The 21,160-nt window shown below is 38.9% G+C and overlaps 1 protein-coding gene across 6 annotated transcripts in view; it reads left to right on the forward strand.

Annotated features, from left to right (window-relative positions):
* Positions 1–1,131: 1,131 nt before the first annotated feature.
* LOC124554848 overlaps positions 1,132–21,160 on the forward strand; it is a 142,045-nt gene continuing 122,016 nt past the window's right edge. For 2 of the 6 annotated variants that reach the window (XM_047128513.1, XM_047128511.1), the window contains exons 1-4: positions 1,138–1,278; positions 16,497–16,624; positions 16,745–16,924; positions 17,578–17,733. In XM_047128513.1, the coding sequence (XP_046984469.1) occupies positions 16,838–16,924; positions 17,578–17,733 (243 nt within the window). In that variant the 5' untranslated portion in view covers positions 1,138–1,278; positions 16,497–16,624; positions 16,745–16,837. Of the gene's footprint in view, positions 1,279–16,496; positions 16,625–16,744; positions 16,925–17,577; positions 17,734–21,160 lie in introns of all 6 variants that reach the window. The other 4 variants (XM_047128512.1, XM_047128515.1, XM_047128514.1 and 1 more) reach the window with 4 other exon arrangements.

A 21,160-nucleotide genomic window follows, 5' to 3' on the forward strand; every position in this document is an offset into this window, starting at 1 on the left:
TAAGGTTTGTTACGAATGCTGCTGACTGCTGGGACAGGAAGCCTTTATGCTTGCTTATAATTCTGTCTGCGAAAGTATTATTTTCCTTGCAGAATTAGTATTCGAAAATGGCGTGTATGATGCTTGCGACTTTATGACATCACATCCCTGTGTGAGTTACCTACCCATCACAGCAATCTTTGCAGTTCTGCATTGACATGTTCCATAGAAAATTTCATCCAGATCTGATCAAAATGCCGATATTGGTGGTTGAGGTTTTGAAATCAATTTTTTGGATATCATCATCAACTTAGTAACGAAATTGGAAGCTAAACTATTCCTGGCACCTCTTACTATTATTACATGATTCTGTTCATCAAAGTCTTTCTCCAGTGAATTCAGATCACACATAACATCAGTCAGTCCAGCACCTGACTTAAAAATACTAGTGACTTCATAATCGTCACCCAGGGAATTCTGTAACAACTCTAACATGCCTTAGCATGATTGCTGACAAGTACAGGGTCGTTTTGATCATTTTCATTGTCTTTTTGCCTCGCATGTTTTTCATTTTATTGCCTTGTACATGAGACACAGACTGTTCTATATTTGATCTTGTGGGGAGATTTGCTAATTCTTTAGTACAAGCATGAGCTTAAATGTTGAGGCTTTCACACTGGCATTCCACATCGAATTTTCCATTACATTACACAGAGCGATCCATCTTGTGACTCCGAAAGTGAAATGTTCTGCTATCGCTGACATTTAATTCCTGATCGTACAATTAAAGAGCACTTCAGACAAAGTTGAAAATCAAAAGCAGTGTCTTCGATGGATGCACTATTATTTTCAAAAAAACAATAAATACAAAACAGCAACAGCGTAGTAACAGCAGTAAAGAACAACGAAAGAATTACAACAGCAATAATTAAATAACAGAGCAAAGAAGAAAGATTTCGATAGAAAGGTAACTTAGCAGAGAGACTAGGGACTAGAACTAGAATGGAAGGTCAGGTGGTGTCAGTTTCCGGTCTGCAAACCTGTACTTAAAAATGTATAGAGATAATTGCGTAAGGCACTTGCGCTCTCTCTTTGGTTTGACAGCAAGCGCACAATCTCTGTATTTGGTGGACATGGTCATGTGTTTATTATCTTTGACATTTAGTGTAGAGCGTTTTTGTTTACGTATGTCGCAATGACTGATGTATAAGACTTTGCCGAACATTTGCCGCTTTACATTTGTACGTATTTATTAGTGTTTAGCATGTAGGAGAGAAATATTCAAGAAAATCTGCATAGGTACTGTACTTTTACTGTTTCAATGATAAATTGAGTGTGTTCACTTTGAATGAGTCTTTGTCCTTTTTTGATATTGTTTTCCAGTTCTGCATAAACCTGTAGCGCAACAGGTATTATTTTTATCCAAGAGTAAGAACAGCGATTCACACCTAAAAAACATTTTCATATACATACGATTGTCTCGCATACAAAATGTGCCGCCGAATACCGTTAATGCCGTGTGCCTTGTTGCGCCCGTAAAAGGATGCAGAGTCTTGCACACATTAATGTTAATATAAATTTGTTTCCATAATAATACCGATCATCATGGCATTATAAAAGCTTCGTACACGAGCAGATTTACATGTAGAAATATTTAATACTATTTTCCTTCTCTTTTTTTTATGTGTGAACCTTCTCACACTTTCCAGTGAAACTCATACGACAACTTATTATGTGATACATATTTTTATGAGACGTGAGGTATAGGATCCAGACATCTAAACACAATGTGCGCGCTATATTTTATTGGTCTTCAGACTGGATCGACACATTTAATGAATTTTTTACTAAATTAATGATTAGCTATATTTTATTGGTCTTCAGATTGGATCGACACATTTAATGAATTTTTTATTAAATTAATGATTACTTATAATGTAGAGTGGAATATATTATCGTGAGCTGTACATTGTCTAACACCTAGATAACTTTGAGACGCCAGTTGTTTTCATTTATCGAAAATAATTTGGTAAACCTATGGGGTAACATTAGACACAACTAAAATTTACTGATTATAATATAGGCCCAGAGCAAAATCTTAAAAAAAATATTTTCGAAAATATCTTACCAAAATATAAAAATGTTGTACTTTGATGCAACCATTGGATTCAAAAGTATACAGTTCACTTCCTTAACTGTACAATCATAGAATACCTTAAATGAACAACTATATATAGGATAAAGGATTCACAGTTAACTCTAGATGTACTTGTGTATGGGAAAACAGTCATGCAATACTCAGCAGTGGGTAAGACAAGGTCTATGCCATAGACTTACATGTGATATTCAAGACAGTATCATGACTGCAGGTTTCAGAATATGATATACATATGGCTTATTGTTGAGTGGTGTTTGGATGTGTGTGGTTCCAGACAGACTGAAGCCTCCACCTCTTCCTCTCCCATCATCCAGCCATAACTCAAAGGAGATCTCTCCATGATTTCAGACATCACTTAGCTGTTTTTACTGTGTTCCATGCATCCACTTGATATCATTGAGCCCTCTCCTGGACTCTTCCAGTGCAGCTTTTGTGTTGCCAAGATCTCCAGTGAACCAAGTTATTGGTCTCTATGTTTGAGTTTTGCCTTGCCATGTGGGTAGTCTATTTCCATTCTAGCTGGTAACTCTCTCAGGGATGTTTTTTTATCCAAATTCTTCTTCTGATGACCTCATTCATAATCTGGTTTCTGGGGCAGATGCCCAGTACCTGTCTCTCCATTGACCTTTGCACACACTATAAATTTTTAGCACTCCTTTTACAGAGCAGATGATTCTACATCATAAGCTATTACTGGTAGGACACAGGTATTCTACACTTTAGTGCTTAGGTTCAGTGGAATGTCCTTTTTGGTCTGGGTGGAGTGAAGCTTTGTGAATGTTGCCAACTTAGATATATTATTTGTGGAATTTCTGGATTTTTGTTGACATTCCATAGCTAAAGTTTATGATGAAGGCAGATTTCTTCAGGAAGACTTCAATAGCTTCATGGTCAATTTTAACTGGTTGGATGCCCAGATAAGGTTCTTCTGTTGTCCCTGTACCCATCTCCAAACCACCTGCTGCAGAGGCAACCTCCAGTTGTTGAATCACAGTTGTTCATTCTGTTAAGTCTTCACTTATGACCATGATGTCAATAGCAAATTAGAAATGATTCAGTGGCTGACGATCGATTTTGATCCCTCGACAGGCCCAGTCAAAATTTTTGAATACTTAGATCTTCCTTGGCTAGAGTAAGCAGTTTAGTTGGTATCTTACCCCATAGGCAAACACCTTAAGCTACCGGGATTTTGCCAGTTAAAAAAAATCACCATCCACTACTACCATGGACATTGTGTGTTCACAAATATGTTTTAAGAGATACTTAGTAATTTACACTGCCATTTCTAAGGGCTTTCATTACTGCCCACTTCTTCACTGAATTAAATGCCTTATAATAGTAAACTAATGCAAGATATGTGTTGTTGTTGTAGAAATAGAGGTCCAGTTGTTGTTCTTATGAGTTGATTGGCTACAAACTTCATCAGTTGCTTATAAAGGTGTGCGAAAAGACTCACGGGATGGTAAATCTCAAAATTTTCTCTCCCCCCCTTCTTCAACAGTATTGTTGCTTTAATAGCATTTTTCCACATGAAGATTTTTTTGAAGATCCTGTTTGTTTTTCTTTTTTATGTGCTTCATAATGTTGTTGGCATGAGTAAAAACACTCAAGGATGGATTTTATTTGTGTTTTATAGTTACCAATGATATATGAACAACTACTACTAATGGAAATGCTGGGACTGCTGAAAGTTGCTATTCCACGAGTGTGCTTTGACCTGTTTCCTCATAAAGGTGGTCAACACCTATATTTCACGCATATACAATATGGTGACCGTGACACCATTCATTACACTCACAAACAGATGTAAATAACATGTTGTTGTTGTTGTGGTCTTCAGTCCTGAGACTGGTTTGATGCAGCTCTCCATGCTGCTCTATCCTGTGCAAGCTTCTTCATCTTCCAGTACCTACTGCAGCCTACATCCTTTTGAATCTGCTTAGTGTGTTCATCTCTTGGTCTCCCTCTACGGTTTTTACCCTCCATGTTGTCCTCCAACACTAAATTGGTGATCCCTTGATGCCTCAGAATATGCGCTACCAACCAATCCCTTCTTCTGGTCAAGTTGTGCCACAAATTTCTCTTCTCTCCAATTCTATTCAATAATTCCTCATTAGTTATGTGATCCACCCATCTAATCTTCAGCATTCCTCTGTAGCACCACATTTCGAAAGCTTCTATTCTCTTCTTGTCTAAACTATTTATCGTCCATGTTTCACTTCCATACATGGCTACACTCCATACAAATACTTTCAGAAACGACTTCCTGGCACTTAAATCTATACTTGATGTTAACAAATTTCTCTTCTTCAGAAACGCTTTCCTTGCCATTGCCAGTCTACATTTTATATCCTCTCTGTTTCAACCATCATCAGTTATTTTGCTCCCCAAATAGCAAAACTCCTTTACTACTTTAAGTGTCTCATTTCCTAATCTAATTCCCTCAGCATCACCTGACTTAATTCGACTACATTCCATTATCCTCATTTTGCTTTTGTTGATGTTCATCTTATATCCTCCTTTCAAGCCATTGTCCATTCCATTCAGCTGCTCTTCAAAGTCCTTTGCTGTCTGACAGAATTACAATGTCATCGGCGAACCTCAAAGTTTTTATTTCTTCTCCATGGATTTTAATACCTACTCCGAATTTTTCTTTTGTTTCCTTTACTGCTTGCTCAATATACAGATTGAATAGCATCGGGGAGAGGCTACAACCCTGTCTCACTCCCTTCCCAACCACTGCTTCCCTTTCATGTCCCTCGACTCTTATAACTGCCATCTGGTTTCTGTACAAATTATAAATAGCCCTTCGCTCACTGTATTTTACCCCTGCCACCTTCAGAATTTGAAAGAGAGTATTCCAGTCAACACTGTCAAAAGCTTTCTCTAAGTCTACAAATGCTAGAAACATAGGTTTGCCTTTCCTTAATCTTTCTTCTAAGATAAGTTGTAGGGTCAGTATTGCCTCACGTGTTCCAACATTTCTACGGAATCCAAACTGATCTTCCCTGAGGTCAGCTTCTACCAGTTTTTCCATTCGTCTGTAAAGAATTCGCATTAGTATTTTGCAGCTGAGACTTATTAAACTGATAGTTCAGTAATTTATCACATCTGTCAACACCTGCTTTCTTTGGGATTGGAATTATTATATTCTTCTTGAAGTTTGAGGGTATTTCACTTGTCTCATACATGGTAGAGTTTTGTCAGGACTGGCTCTCCCAAGGCTATCAGCAGTTCTAATGGAATGTTGTCTAAACCCGGGGCCTTGTGTCGACTCAGGTCTTTCAGTGCTCTGTAAAACTCTTTGCGCATTATCGTATCTCCCATTTCATCTTGATATACGAGGGCCGTTCAGAAAGTAACCTCCGGTTGATTTAAAAAAATACACCAAGTTAAATAAAAATATTTTAATATATACATCATACAACTACATCTTTGCACTATTTTTCTACATAGTCTCCATAGCGATTGAGGCACTTATCGTATCTCTTCACAAGCTTTGAAATTCCTTCTGCATAAAAATCACCCGCTTGTGCCTGGAGCCAGCCTGTGACCGCATCTTTGAGCTCTTCGTCGTCATCAAACCGCTGTGACCCGAGCCATTTCTTCAAATGCATGAAGAGGTGATAATCACTTGGTGCCAGGTCTGGGCTGTAAGGTGGATGGTTGATAACGTCCCACTTGAAGGACTCAAGAAGGGCCGTTGTTCTGCGAGCAGAGTGAGGACGGGCGTTATCGTGCAAAAAAACGATACCAGAAGTCAGCATACCACGGCGTTTGTTCTGTATAGCCCATCGTAACTTTTTTATTGTTTCACAGTACACGTCTTGATTAATGGTCATACCACGTTCCATGAATTCAACCAACAACACCCCTTTGGCATCCCAAAACACCGTTGCCATCAGTTTTCTGGCAGAAAAATCTTGCGAGGCTTTTCTTGGTTTGGTAGGCGAATTTGAATATGCCCACATCTTTGATTGTTCTTTTGTCTCAGGGTTCACGTACTTAATCCAGGTTTCGTCACCGGTCACGATTCTGTTTAACAATGGTTCTCCTTCGTCCTCATGACGTAACAGAAAGTCTAATGCAGAGGCCATTCTTTGAGTTTTGTGGTGGTCGGTAAGAATTTTGGGCACCCATCGTGCACAGAACTTACGGTAACCCAATCTTGCTGTCACTATCTCGTACAAGAGAGTCTTAGAAATCTGTGGAAAACCAGTAGACAACTCCGACATTGAGAAACGTCGATTTGCACGAACTTTTGCATCAACTGTCTGAACGAGTTCGTCTGTCACCAATGATGGTCTACCACTCCTCTCTTCATCATGAACGTTTTCTCGTCCACTTTTAAATAAATGTACCCATTCACGGACAACTCCTTCACTCATAACTCTTGGTCCGTACACGGCATAAAGCTCACGATGAATAGCTGCTGCAGAATATCCTTTGGCTGTAAAAAACCTTATGACAGCACACACTTCACATTTGGCGGGGTTTTCTATTGCAGCACACATTTCAAACTGCCACAAAAACTAAACTAGCGCAGGTACGACATTCACTCGACCACGGCTTGATGCCGACTGACCTGTTGAGGGCGTGAACGCACAGATGGCGTCGCTACTCCCCCCACAACCCACACTGTGACCAATCGGAGGTTACTTTCTGAACCGCCCTCGTACATCCTCTTCCATTTCCATAATATTGTCCTCAAGAACATCGCCCCTGTATAGACCCATACTCCTTCCACCTTTCTGCTTTCCCTTCTTTGCTTGGAACTGGGTTTCCATCACAGCTCTTGATATTCATGCAAGTGGTTCTCTTTTTTTCAAAGGTCTCTTTAATTTTCCTGTAGGCAGTATCTACCTTACCCCTTGTGAGATAAGCCTCTACATCTTTACGTTTGTCCTCTAGCCGTCCCTGCTTAGCCATTTTGCACTTCCTGTCGATCTCATTTTTGAGACTTTGTATTCCCTTTTGCCTGCTTCATGTACTGCATTTTTGTATTTTCTCCTTTCATCAATTAAATTCAGTATCTCTTCCGTTACCCAAGGATTTCTACTAGCCCTCGTCTTTTTACCTACATGATCCTCTGCTGCCTTCACTACTTCATCCCTCAAAGCTACCCATTCTTCTTCTACTGTATTTCTTTCCCCCATTCCTGTCAATTGTTGTCTTATGCTCTCCCTGAAACTCTGTACAACCTCTGGTTCTTTCAGTTTATCCAGGTCCCATCTCTTTAAATTCCCACCTTTTTGCAGTTTCTTCAGTTTTAATCTACAGTTCATAACCAATAGATTGTGGTCAGAGTCCACATCTGCTCCTGGAAATGTCTTACAATTTAAAACCTGGTTCCTAAATCTCTGTCTTACCATTATATAATCTATCTGAAACCTTCTAGTATCTCCAGGGTTCTTCCATGTATACAACCTTCTTTCATGTTTCTTGAACCAAGTGTTAGCTATGATTAAGTTGTGCTCTGTGCAAAATTCTACCATGCGGCTTCCTCTTTCATTTCTTAGCCCCAGACCATATTCACCTACTACGTTTCCTTCTCTTCCTTTCCCTACTGTCGAATTCCAGTCACCCATGACTATTAAATTTTTGTCTCCCTTCACTACCTGAATAATTTCTTTTATCTCATCATATATTTCATCAATTTCTTCATCATCTGCAGAGCTTGTTGGCATATAAACTTGTGCTACTGTAGTAGGCGTGGGCTTCGTGTCTATCTTGGCCACAATAATGCATTCACTATGCTGTTTGTAGTTGCTTACCTGCACTCCTATTTTCCTATTCATTATTAAAGCTACTCCTGCATTACCCCTATTTGATTTTGTATTCATAACCCTGTATTCACCTGACCAGAAGTCTTGTTCCTCCTGCCACCGAACTTCACTAATTCCCACTATATCTAACTTTAACCTATCCGTTTCCCTTTTTAAATTTTCTAACCTACCTGCCCAATTAAGGGATCTGACATTCCACGCTCCAATCCGAGAACGCCAGTTTTCTTTCTCCTGATAACGACGTCCTCTTGAGTAGTCCGCGACTGGAGATCCGAATGGGGGACTATTTTACCTCCGGAATATTTTACCCAAGAGGACCCCATCATCATTTAATCATACAGTAAAGCTGCATGCCCTCGGGAAAAATGACGGCTGTAGTTTCCCCTTGCTTTCAGCCGTTCGCAGTACCACAACAGCAAGGTCGTTTTGGTTAGTGTTACCAGGCCAGATCAGTCAATCATCCAGACTGTTGCCCCTGCAACTACTGAAAAGGCTGCTGCCCCTCTTCAGGAACCACACGTTTGTCTGGCCTCTCAACAGATACCCCTCCGTTGTGGTTACACCTACAGTATGGCTATCTGTATCATTGAGGCACGCAAGCCTCCCCACCAACGGCAAGGTCATTGGTTCATGGGGAAGGTAAATAACATATGAAGTATTTAACTCCAGCAATAAAATGAAACCAACAGGACAACCATGGCAAGTGGGGAGTGTAGAGTGGGAACAAACTAAATATGCAACAACAAGAATAATGACGCCTTTCCAAAACAAATATCATATCAATATTGTCAAATCCAGTATCCAAACCTTCACTTATCCTAACAATGTAAAACAAAATACACAGTATAACAAACCAAAACTCACTCACGTAATTAATGTCAAAAATGTAACATAACCAATGATGATAAACCAATACCCACAATATGTACCAACTACAGTCCAACACAGTTAACAATCACTTACAAGAAAAATTCTGAAATCCATGAAAACTTGGAATCATTGCCAATTTCAGTATACATAAACAACTATAAACATAAATATACATACCATACATATTGCTGCAGCTAAGATGGATTTAGAAGTGTTAAAACAGAATTGATAATGTTCTTAGTGCAGAGTAAGTTAAGGATAAATTACATAAAGCAAAAAGTAATAGCTGAAAGGACAACAGTGACATGCTGGATGTCAGAATTGAGGATGATATGGTAAAATAACAGGCAGAACTGTACCATGTAGGCAACAAGAGTATATATGACAGTCAAAGAATTAAAATCTTTAGAAACATATTGCTCCGGATGAAAGAGAAAAACATGAGTTTTCCAATAATGTAAGCCATTTTCATCAAACATTGGCCTGAAATTGTGGAAGTAATTTCTGAAACTGTATATCCTGGACATAATGTTGTTTATAAATAAGGTATGGACACTAGGAAAACTATGAACATTTGTACTGTGGTGGTCCAGAAGGATGTAAAAAATTAAGTGGACAAGTATGGTGCAAAATTGTGAGATGTTAAAAAGAATAGGGGATGAAATAGTCCTGGAGTAGTATACCGACATTTGGTCCAGTATGTATGCAGATATAATAATTTAATAATAACAGAAAAAGGGGGAGAACTGGCATTAAATCAAGTTTGAAGGTAAATTAATATTTAACAAAAGGGAAAAAGGAAAATAAATAGAAAGGAATTCTCCTTGTATTCCATTAGTAAAACTCGAATTAAAATTAACATTATTTCTATGATCAGATGTGGCTAAGTGGGTGTCAGACTATAAATCCGAAGGTTGGGGTTCTACTTTGTCAGTCAGTGGCTTTTTTCTGTCATTTATCACTTGTGTCAAGTATGGCAATGTTTTCAGTGTGAAAAATACTGAATCTCACTGTGGATCAGAGTCTATATTAAACTGTAGGTTCATTCCCCTGTAATTGGAAGTGAGTTATTGCTACTCACTGTAAAGATGTCATGCTGAGTTGCAGACAGGGACAATAAAAGGACTGTTATACACTAAACTTTTGGCGAAAGTCTTTTTCAGAAAACACACACACACACACACACACACTCACTCACACTCTACCTACAGCTGCTCAGGCAACACTGCAAGTCTGCAACTGTTGTGTTCAGTGTACCAGTTGCGGACTTGCAGTTTGTCCAGAGTGGCTGGAGATAGCAGTTGTGTGTACCCACTTGCGTAGATGTTGTGTGTGTTTTCCTTTCTTTTCCGAAGAAGGCTTTGGCTAAAAGCTTAGTATGTAACAGTCTTTTCATTGTGCCTGTCTGCAACTGTGTTAAAGTTCCATCTTCATGATGAGTAACAACCTATCGTTTCCTCCCTCACCCCCTTCCCCCCTCTCCCCCACCCCCTGCTTCCCTCTGCTCCCCTCTTTCCATCCCTACCCCCTCCCTACTGTCCATCTTTGCCCCCATGTAGTAACATTAAAAAAGAATTGGGGAGAAGAGGAGTTTGTGGCACAACTTGACAAGAAGAAGGACTGGTTGATAGGACATGTACTGAGGCATCAAGGGATCACAAATTTAGCATTGGAGGGCAGCGTGGAGGGTAAAAACCGTAGAGGGAGACCAAGAGATGAAGACACTAAGCAGATTCAGAAGGATGTAGGTTGCAGTAAGAACTGGGAGATGAAGAAGCTTGCACAGGATAGAGTAGCATGGAGAGCTGCATCAAACCAGTCTCAAGACTGAAAACCACAACAACAACAACAACAACAGTAACATTAATATAAAGGAGATGGAAAAGTATCAGAGCCTTATGAGACTTTAATATATGGTTCTCATTTAGAAATAAATTCTGCAGACTAAGAATTTTTACACCATCATATCAATGTAAACTACTCAAAATAGGTATTACATATCTTCAACTGTATGGGAGTTTATATTCAAGAAAAGTGAGGAATGAAAGAATAACCATTGTGAAGGGAAAAAAACAACTGTAAAATGAAAGCAAAACAATAATAAAAATAGATGCTGTCTGTTTGAAAGTGCAAAACAAAATTTGCCATTGAGTAACATTCAGTACCATGTATCTCCACTGTATGCACTGTAGCAAACTTGGATCCTCCTTGGTTTGCTGTCCACAATGTGGTTGAGACATTAAAGCCTGTTCCACTGTTGGACAATGGCTGTCCTGAGCTAAACCATGAATTCATGTCAACAGATACTGCAAGCCATGTGTTCCATTAACTACTGCCTCTTAACAAAAGGTGTTCATGAGGTAGGTGCAGAGTGGTTGTGCATCATTTTCTTTGATGGAAAAATTAATTGCCGAAATGTTTACTATAGGGCTTTACTCTACAGCCCTCAAATTATTCTCAGTATTCACCAGCTGTGACATTGTCGCGTATACAGGGCTATAAAGTTTTGTTCGGCTGAAGCCGCACTTCAGGTTTCTGCCGCCAGAGCGCTATAGAGCGCAGTGAGACAAAATGGCGACAGGAGCCGAGAAAGCGTATGTCGTGCTTGAAATGCACTCACATCAGTCAGTCATAACAGTGCAACAACACTTCAGGACGAAGTTCAACAAAGATCCACCAACTGCTAACTCCATTCGGCGATGGTATGCGCAGTTTAAAGTTTCTGGATGCCTCTGTAAGGGGAAATCAACGGGTCGACCTGCAGTGAGCGAAGAAACGGTTGAACGCGTGCGGGCAAGTTTCACACGTAGCCCGCGGAAGTCGACGAATAAAGCAAGCAGGGAGCTAAACGTACCACAGCCGACGGTTTGGAAAATCTTACGGAAAAGGCTAAAGTAGAAGCCTTACCGTTTACAATTGCTACAACCCCTGACACCCGATGACAAAGTCAAACGCTTTGAATTTTCGGCCCGGTGGAGATCATGATCAGCAATTCATGTCATGGCCTCCACGCTCTCCCGACTTAACCCCATGCGATTTCTTTCTGTGGGGTTATGTGAAGGATTCAGTTTTTAAACCTCCTCTACCAAGAAACATGCCAGAACTGCGAGCTCGCATCAACGATGCTTTCGAACTCATTGATGGGGACATGCTGCGCCGAGTGTGGGAGGAACTTGATTATCGGATTGATGTCTGCCGAATCACTAAAGGGGCACATATCGAACATTTGTGAATGCCTAAAAGAACTTTTTGAGTTTTTGTATGTGTGTGCAAAGCATTGTGAAAATATCTCAAATAATAAAGTTATTGTAGAGCTGTGAAATCGCTTCAATCATTTGTAATAACCCTGTATAAACAGTGATCCAATAATGTCTAATGTTTTTTATTCCAGTCTTTGATCACAATATCAGTTCTTTTGATGATGACCGGTTTCAGTCAGTAATGACCATCCTCAGATCTACAGTATAAAAATATGGACAAAGCGATTTTGGGCCCAACGCCTACTTTGCCTTGTTTGATAATGTACTATGATAACCAAATAATGCCTCGCGTATTTATACCTAGCTTTCCTTGATGATTTATGTTGAGAAGAATAGGCATTCGCCTTACTTCCATACATTCATCACCCTAATCCTGTAACTAATTATGTCCTACCTATTCGTGGATTGTATGGCCAGACTAGATAATTTTATTTATTGACTGTTAATATGTTGTTTAAACATTTTCTGTGGGAGACATATCACAGTGAATGTAAAACCCTCTAGTAGTTAAATTCTTGCGATCGGTGTACGCTTACATAACATCCTGGAGGCCGACCCAACAGAGGGCGCTGATCATGGATCTTTCTTTTCTTCAGCTGTCACATAGACATTTTACCTTTCGCAGGTAATTTATAGGTTGCTACAGGCAATGTATATGTATGTTAATTTTTGACTGTAAGTTCACCATAAAAGTGTCAGACCTATTATCTTTATATATTTCCTTTTAATAATTTTATATGGGTAAATGTATTGGTTTTTTACTTTATCATAATTGGTTTCTATGTAATGCTGTATTGTGCTGAAAGACACACTGCTCACTAGGTGTATATATATTTATATTGTAGATCTAAGGATGGTCATTACTGACTGAAACTGGTCATCGTCAAAAGAATTAATATTGTGATCAAAGACTGGAATAAAAATCATTCTCAGTACTGATGTGAGTCAGCCAACATCTGTACATGATATTGGCCAAAAATGTGACTGACCCATTTCCCTGCTGAGCTCAGACTGGGTCGCTGAGACATGCATTAATATTTTGCCACCTCCACACTCTTCAGTGACCATCATCTGGCGTCTGACAAATCCTGCAACCATCAGTGAAGTGAACCCACTGCCATTGGTTTAGGTTCCATTCCAGAGGTTCCCTTGCCTACTTTCTTGATGTAGCACAGTGCTGTGAGGTTTCCACTGTTGTTCATAATGCTTAGAGGCTAAATTGCACATGTGGACACATTTTATATTGTGTCGGTCGATACAGTCCTTCCGTTTGCCTCCAAAAATACTATGTGCAGTTCTGTTGTATCCTTCCCAGGGTATCCGCGGTGGTCTAGCGGTTCAGGCGCTCAGTCCAGAACTGCGGGACTGCTACGGTCGCAGGTTTGAATCCTGCCTCGGGCATGGATGTGTGTGATGTCCTTAGGTTAGTTAGGTTTAAGTAGTTCTAAGTTCTAGGGGACTGATGAGCTCAGATGTTAAGTCCCATAGTGCTCAGAACCATTTGAACCTTCCCAGGGTATCTACAAGTCTTAATTTGTAGGTAGCAGTGACCAGCTGCTGTTGATGACTGTAGAGTACCACTGTAATGCAGATTTTCAATGTTTTGTCTCTCATTATGGTGGCTGAACATTCAAATGATATTACGGTAGTGTAAATCAATTCTTCAGATTTAATACTGTATACAAACCACAATGTTCTGTTCATGTTTTACAGACACTGGTCTCTACTGAAGTTAGAATGCAGGTTTACTTTTATCTCCATTAAGCAGCTGGCTGTACCTAGTTACTTCCTGTTGTCAAGGGAGTATTGAGAAAGAGGAATCTGATAAAGAAAACACATAAGCCATACTGTTTATGTGGGTGATGCAAATTTTGTCACTTGGGACAGTCATAGGAACTACTTCTTCATGATGGGATCAACAAACCAGATGTGTATGTTCAGTGATTCTTATACCTGTATCTCCAAAATGTGGAAAATGTCACAACCAGAATTAAGAACTTTGGGGGGTTTTCAAGAGAAAGGAAAGGGCAAGTACAGAGGAACTTTCAGTGAAACCAGAGGTGTCAGCAGAATGAAAGAATGAACAAATAAATATCAACAGAAAGAAGAAATGACAAGTAATTGAGGAGATCCATATCTGGTGTTATACATAACGTCCTCCATACACCTCAACTTATCAAAAGTGATAATGAGAACATATTTTCTGCATGTGATGTCATCCAAAGGCTGCTAAAGTTGCACTTCTCCACCACCTCACCCACACTCTGAAAGAACAGTTACACCACATAATTTCCAATGAAGATTTAAAGCACATGACTCTGTCAAAGCTATGGCGTTGGTTACACACTAAAATAGATTTGCACTTCATGCCCACCCACATATTATGGACATTAGGGGTTGTCGAGCCTCCCCTGCCAGTTCAACTGGTTACGGCTGCCAGTGAGCAAAGGTTGCTCAACACGGACATCAAACTTGTGTAGAGATTATTTTCCATCATTCAACATACACAATGTGTTAATAGTGCAGACAACACTGGCATTGAGTGTGATTTGGAACCACAATGGGAGCACAACCAACCTCTTGCCTACCACCAGACAAGCCAATCTCTCCTAACCTCTAGCCTACTGTGATTCAAGCCGATCTCGCCAACATCTCACCTACCACAAGCCGAGCCAATCTCACCCTCCCTCCGCCAACCCTGATGTCACCATGATTGGCCAGACTGATGACGTACGCACCGTCACAACAAACACCACCCCACCCACCAACTGTGCCACACCTTCATAGAAGCACTTCTACTGGTACCATACACGATTTGGTGACACTGCTCGCAACTGTTGTCCACCATGCAACTAGTGAAACTTGAGGCACTGTTCACAGGAGGTGCACTGAATTGTGGCGGATATCTATGCTGCCTAAACCCTTGGAATGATGATGTTGGCTCCCTCCTGCCTCACTCTAATCAAGGAAAAAAAGACTCTTCATTCTCGATCGCATCAGTGGCCAATGCTTTCTTGTCGATTCTGGATTAGAAGCATTTACTTCGCTGCCCTGTTCTCCATCCCAAAAGCCTGCCTGTTCAGCCACCTAACTTTGCAGGGCAAATGACTCAATAATCTGACTCTATGGTTCTCAGACCTGCACGCTGGACCTGGGTGTTGAAGACATCCATTGTTGCAAATTTTAGTGAGCCAGTACTTAGCAAAGACTTCCTTAGAAACTTCTGACTGGTTCCTGATCTGTATTATGGTGTTTTGACTCATACTTCTAATGGGCACTCTGTCACAGATGTCACAAGCCATGCCCCCTCTGCGGGCCATAACAATGGAGCTGTCCACTTTACGAAACAGCTTCTGCCACTTAACCAAGTACCCAACAACGAAAAATCACTTTTTATGGCTTAGTGTGAAGAAGAATTGTAAGCTCTGGAATTGTGTGTACTTTCTGTGACACAATAGCAAGGTATTATGCCGCACTCTGCCACCCCTAGGTCACTTCAAAGTCCGAAAAGGACATTTCCAGAATGCGTCCACTAGTTATCTCCAATGGCTATTGGTAGATCCTGTCAGTGACCAACTGCATCACTTGATGGGTAGAAGCGGTATCGCTTTAGGACATTACAGTAGAATCCACAGACAAAGCATCAGTTACCACATGTATGTAACAACCAACCAATGTCGGCAGTTTGAATTGGGTCTTTTTCCTGAGCTGCGCAAGGTGGGTGACACTCATCCATTTCGAGCAGAATATCATCCACAGAGCAATGGGCTCACTGTGCAGTGGTGTCACACCTTAGAAAGTCTCATGTGCCACAGCGGAAGCTGGACAGAGGCACTGGCATGGGTACTCCTGAGAGTGTATATGGCCTACAGATGCAATGCTGGGCCATCAGTTGCTGAAATTTTGAACAGCAAAGTACTCTCCCTGCCCGCTGACTGTATTCCAAGAATCATCGACTATGCCTCCTGACTTACCCGACTTTGTTTTGCAAGTAAACCTCCGCAACCTCCATACACAAAAATAAATATGTGAATTAACTATTCTCTGTTACTAAAATACACAAAGTACTAACTTGTGAGACAAGAAGGTAAGTCAGATCTAATTGAACCCATAATTCAGCAACCGAACTGAATGTAAAACACAGATATGAATTATGAAAAAGACTAGTTGTGTACAGACTCTGCAGTAGAAGCTTAGTTTTTATCGGTTCTGTGAAGAGAATGTAGTGAATAAGAGTATCATTTTGGGTATATGTCACTGGAAGTCTCCTGTATGCTTTTTCTAATATAATCATAAGGTCTCTAGTTAGTTATTAGTTACTTGGATCTTGCACGATAAATCCTAGTGATGTGTAATGAGTCATTTTACATTCACAGCACAAATTAATTTGTAAATATGGCTATGTGCTGAACATTTATAAGATTTATTTATTTATTTTTACAGATGTTAGTAATTCCTACCCACCACCTCTTACACAATTCAATAATAGCAGTCCTATGGAATAGGAGTTGTCAAGGAGAAACTTCTTCAGTTTTCAAATTTTACTTTGCTGCCTGTCAGACTTTCACAGGGTAAGAGGGCAAAAAATTTAGTTGCAGCATTGTGCACCCCTTCTTTTTGCTAAAGAGAACCTTAAAGTGGATTATTGAATGTCATTACTTATGTAGATCATTGTTCTTCTTGAATTGCAGAGGATTCTTTACTACAGACTACATGAAAGAATGAATATATTGTGAAGCAGTAGTCAGAATACCCACCTTCTTAACCAGATGTCTAGCAGATGAATGTTGATGAGCATCACATATTATTCTTACAGCACGTTCTTGAGCAGTGAAGACTCTTTCCAAAAGATTAAACAATGGCAACTCCAGGTTGGAATATCAATAATCTCGGAAAAGATAGATTGTTACTTACCGTAAAGATGACACGTTAAGTTGCAGACAGGTAGAATAGTAAAAAGACACTTGCACATAAGCTTTCAGCCACAACCTTCATCAGGAAAAGGAGGAGAAACACACACCGTTCTGTCACACAAGCAAGCACACTTCACGCACATATGACCACCAACTCCGGCAGTTTTGGCATTTTGGTTTTTATAGTGAGTTTCTTAAAGATGAGCTACTCCCAGAACATTATTCCATATGATATTATTGTATGAATATATGTCAACTTATTGATTTGTGTCTCTCCGAGATTTGCAGTGACTCCTAAGTGCAAATGTGGCTGAACTAAGTTGTTTTGAGTTCCAAAATATGTTTTTTTTCCAGTTTGAATTCTCACTTGCGTTTCATTTTGTACCTATGAAAGCACTCATTGTACTGTAGACTTCTTAAGATAAGCTGTGTTTTGTTCTTAATATTACTTACACCCAACACCCTTTGTTAATGTATTGAAAGCAATATTCGTGATAGTTATTAATGTAGCATGAAGCGGTGTCTTTTTGTATCAGTGTTACTAAATATGATGATACGTAATTCTGCTTTTTTTGTATTTAAAAACTAAGTTTTTAAATATGCTATTTTAGGTGCATATGAAGAGTTCTATAACTGATATCAAGTTCAGGGTGAGAAATGCCATGTATAAAACAACATATTCCACATTCTCAAGGAAAGAACCAGAGTTTAAGTGTTCTTACAGTATGTACAGCACATCAAATTCAAGGCTAAATCCATCATTAAATGTAAGTTAAGCAAAATTCTTCAAATAGAGTAATCTATCTTTTTTTGTAGAAGGCATAGGAAATAAAATGGATGCTTTGGAATCATTTATCACAGGAGTGGCTCCACATTTAATAGTTGTTACAGAACACCAGAAATCAATAGATAAATTCTGTACTTTGAAATTAGAATTCTATAACCTAGCAACAACTGTAGAGCATATAATAAAAGTGATGGTGTTGCCATTTACTTGAGAAAAAGTAAAGTCAGAAAACTGAATTTGTCCTTTTGGAGATCTAAGCATCAAAACTTTCTTTGACTGTCAGGAAAGCAAATGTTTTACAGATTGTTTCCTACCTTATGAGGCTAAAGATCTACTAGACTAATATCCACTAGAATAGTTAACACACACAATAGTTCAGTAGATCATGTTATAACAAATTGTGACCACATCACCTCAGAAGACATAATAAATAATCACTTCTCAGGCCATTAGATCAGACACTGGTGCTCAAATGCAATACTATAGTCAAAAGAAGAGAAATGTGAGAGCACAAGAGAATACTATCTGTGCAAGCAACATGGCTGTGCTAAGATATTGTTTACATCAGGAATCTTATGAATCAGTAATTACTTCCCTTGGGGTAACACTTAATGGAACGTGTTTTTAGAAGTTCTGAATGTGCACATTAAAAACAAGTGAGTATTCATGAAAATCTAAAATCTAAACCTGTGTGGTTAGATGTTAAAACAAAAGATCTGAAAGAAAAAATGAAAAACATGTATAGCCTGCACAGACTGTCTGACTCTTTGTTAGATAAAGAACTCTACAAGCAGTGCAAATATCAGTTGTGTAAGGAAGGCAGGATGTTAAAAGCAGAAGTATGAGCCAACAGATCTGAAGCTCAAATAATGTTTCAAAGTCTTGCTGTTCAGCTATAAATGAAATCAGAAACACTGCAACAGAAACTAGAATTAATAGTGTAGAATTAACCATGAATAATGACTTTTCTAATCTCCTAGTTGGTAATATTTTTAGTAATTACTTTATAGAGTTTACTTTAAAGAGACTGTCAAAAATGATGTCTGCATGAACCTGGATGCACAGCTTGCATTTTATTCCACTAACAAACATAAATGCTGTGCAGTGCCTATGGTATACATTGACGACATTCTGCAGCTTATTGATAGCCTCTTAAATGACAATTCAATAGGATTAGGCAAAATTTCTTCACTGCTGTTAAAGAAATGTAAACATAAGCAAGTGAAACCATTAGTTCATCTATTAAACTGTATTCTCTGACAAGGTGAAACTGACTGTAGTCAAACCATTACACAAAAGGGGAAATAAAGTATGTTAAGAATTACAGACCTATTGCCCTACTCTCAGCATTCAACAAAAAGAAAATAATGTTAAAAGGAATCTTGGAACATTATAACAATGCTGACATATTAGCAGATTTCCAGCATTTTTTCAGAAGAATTTTTAGTGCTGTATCAGCAGCAGTACAATTTGTCCTTTGTGTACTTCAAAAAATAAATGAAAAGTCCCAAACAGCAGGGGAATTCCTGGGCCTCTTAAAAGCTTTTGATGAAAAAAAAAATTGTGCTGGATCGAGACTCGAACCTGGATTTCGCACTTTACGTGAGCAGTCGCCTTAACTACTTCAGCTATTTGAGGATGCTTTCCATCCAACCCAAGTTCCCAACTTGTCCCACACTAATCATCACCCAGCTGCAGTTGATGTCAGAAATTTTTTTCATTTCATCTTGTATATGCATGGCTGCGGACTCAAGAATGGTGTCCGTCATTTTTTTTTTTTTTTTTTTTCTAGATATGCCCGAAAGAACAGACATGTCCAAAGAAAGGACAGACACCACACTTATATAAAGAATACATTTTGACACACACTTACCAAAAATGTCGATGAGTGGTGTATGTGTGTAATTTGAAGAGAGTTGGTCAGTAATAAGAAATATACATTGTGGTGATCTTCAGGGCTCCATTTTAGGTCCATTGCTATTCATATATCCTGCAAATTACTTCTCATGTTCTCTAGATAATAGACATGTGATCACTATACATGCCAATGATACATCTGTTATCCGTCGTGCAGAAAGTGAGTCCAGTCTTACTGATGAGATTCAAAATGTTATTGAAAAGGCAGGACCCCACATTGAAAGGAACAATTGAAAAGTTAGCATAAAAAAAAAATTGCTATCCACTTCAAACTGCATAGTAAAAACAGATGAGGGATTATGAATGATCAGATTCTGTAAAAAAAAAAAAAATATATATATATATATATATATATATATATATATATATATATATATATATATATATATATACTGTTTGGAATGTAAATTCTTGGGTTTTTGTACAGATGACAGACTCTTATGGAAGGAGTAAGTTGACCGTGTTTGCAAAAAATAATGTCCAGTCTGTGTATGAGGAGATAATCACCGCACCTTAAACCCTAAGGACGGTATATTTTGGATTAGTATATTTTTCCTTGCCTTGTGGCATAGTACTGTGGGGGCAGTATCTACCATAGTAATGTGAAAAGGGCTTTCATACTGCAGAAGAGAGCCTCAAGGATCATAACAAGAGTAAACCAAGGAACATCTTGTAAATGCCTCGTTACCAGTCACCGATTATGCAGTGTATATGCTAGAAACCTTTATACAAGAAGACACAAATGTCAAAACCAGGAATAATGAAGTTGCTAATGAAGTTCACAACCCTGACATAAGACATTCATATGGTTATCGGAACATTAACTTCAACAGCAAAAAGCTCATTTATCAAAGGAGCTGTTGTTCATAATTGGCTACCAAATGATCTTAAGAGGTTGACAAGAAGTACTTTTCAAAAGTGACTTATGTAGTGGATTATCCATAAATGCCTGTATAATGTGAATTTAAAGTGAATTATAAGTAGACAACACTCCTGTTCTGGAAATAAGCATAGTACTAAATTCCATATTAAACCAACTCTGCACTATAGAATTAATTATTGCCCTACTGCTGCTGGTAAACCTTTCAGTGAACAAGGTTGTGATCCACAAAACTCTTCTGTCCCTAATGTTTTGTTCAGAACTCCACTGGACACCTTCAGAGGTGTTGCTCCTTCACTGAGTCTTGCCAACTGATGGATCAGATAGCTGAGAGCAACATATATACTGTAGAAAAGGAGGCATGACTGGAGTTACATGTTATAGGCAGGGATGATCCTTGTCAAAGGTAAAACATAACTATCAGTTGTTGTCTTGCCAAAGACAAAGTCCATATGTCACTTAGTTTCACGGCTCTTCTTTCCTATTAAAATTAACCGTATATTTATATATTTCAATAGCTTCTCGACGTAATAGTTAGTCATTGTAGATACAATTTTTGTTTCAGAAAACTTCAGTTTGTCATTTCATGTCAGAAGAGAGTGCTGTGCTA

Source organism: Schistocerca americana, chromosome X (genome assembly GCF_021461395.2).
Source record: "Schistocerca americana isolate TAMUIC-IGC-003095 chromosome X, iqSchAmer2.1, whole genome shotgun sequence".
Lineage (NCBI taxonomy): Eukaryota > Metazoa > Arthropoda > Insecta > Orthoptera > Acrididae > Schistocerca > Schistocerca americana.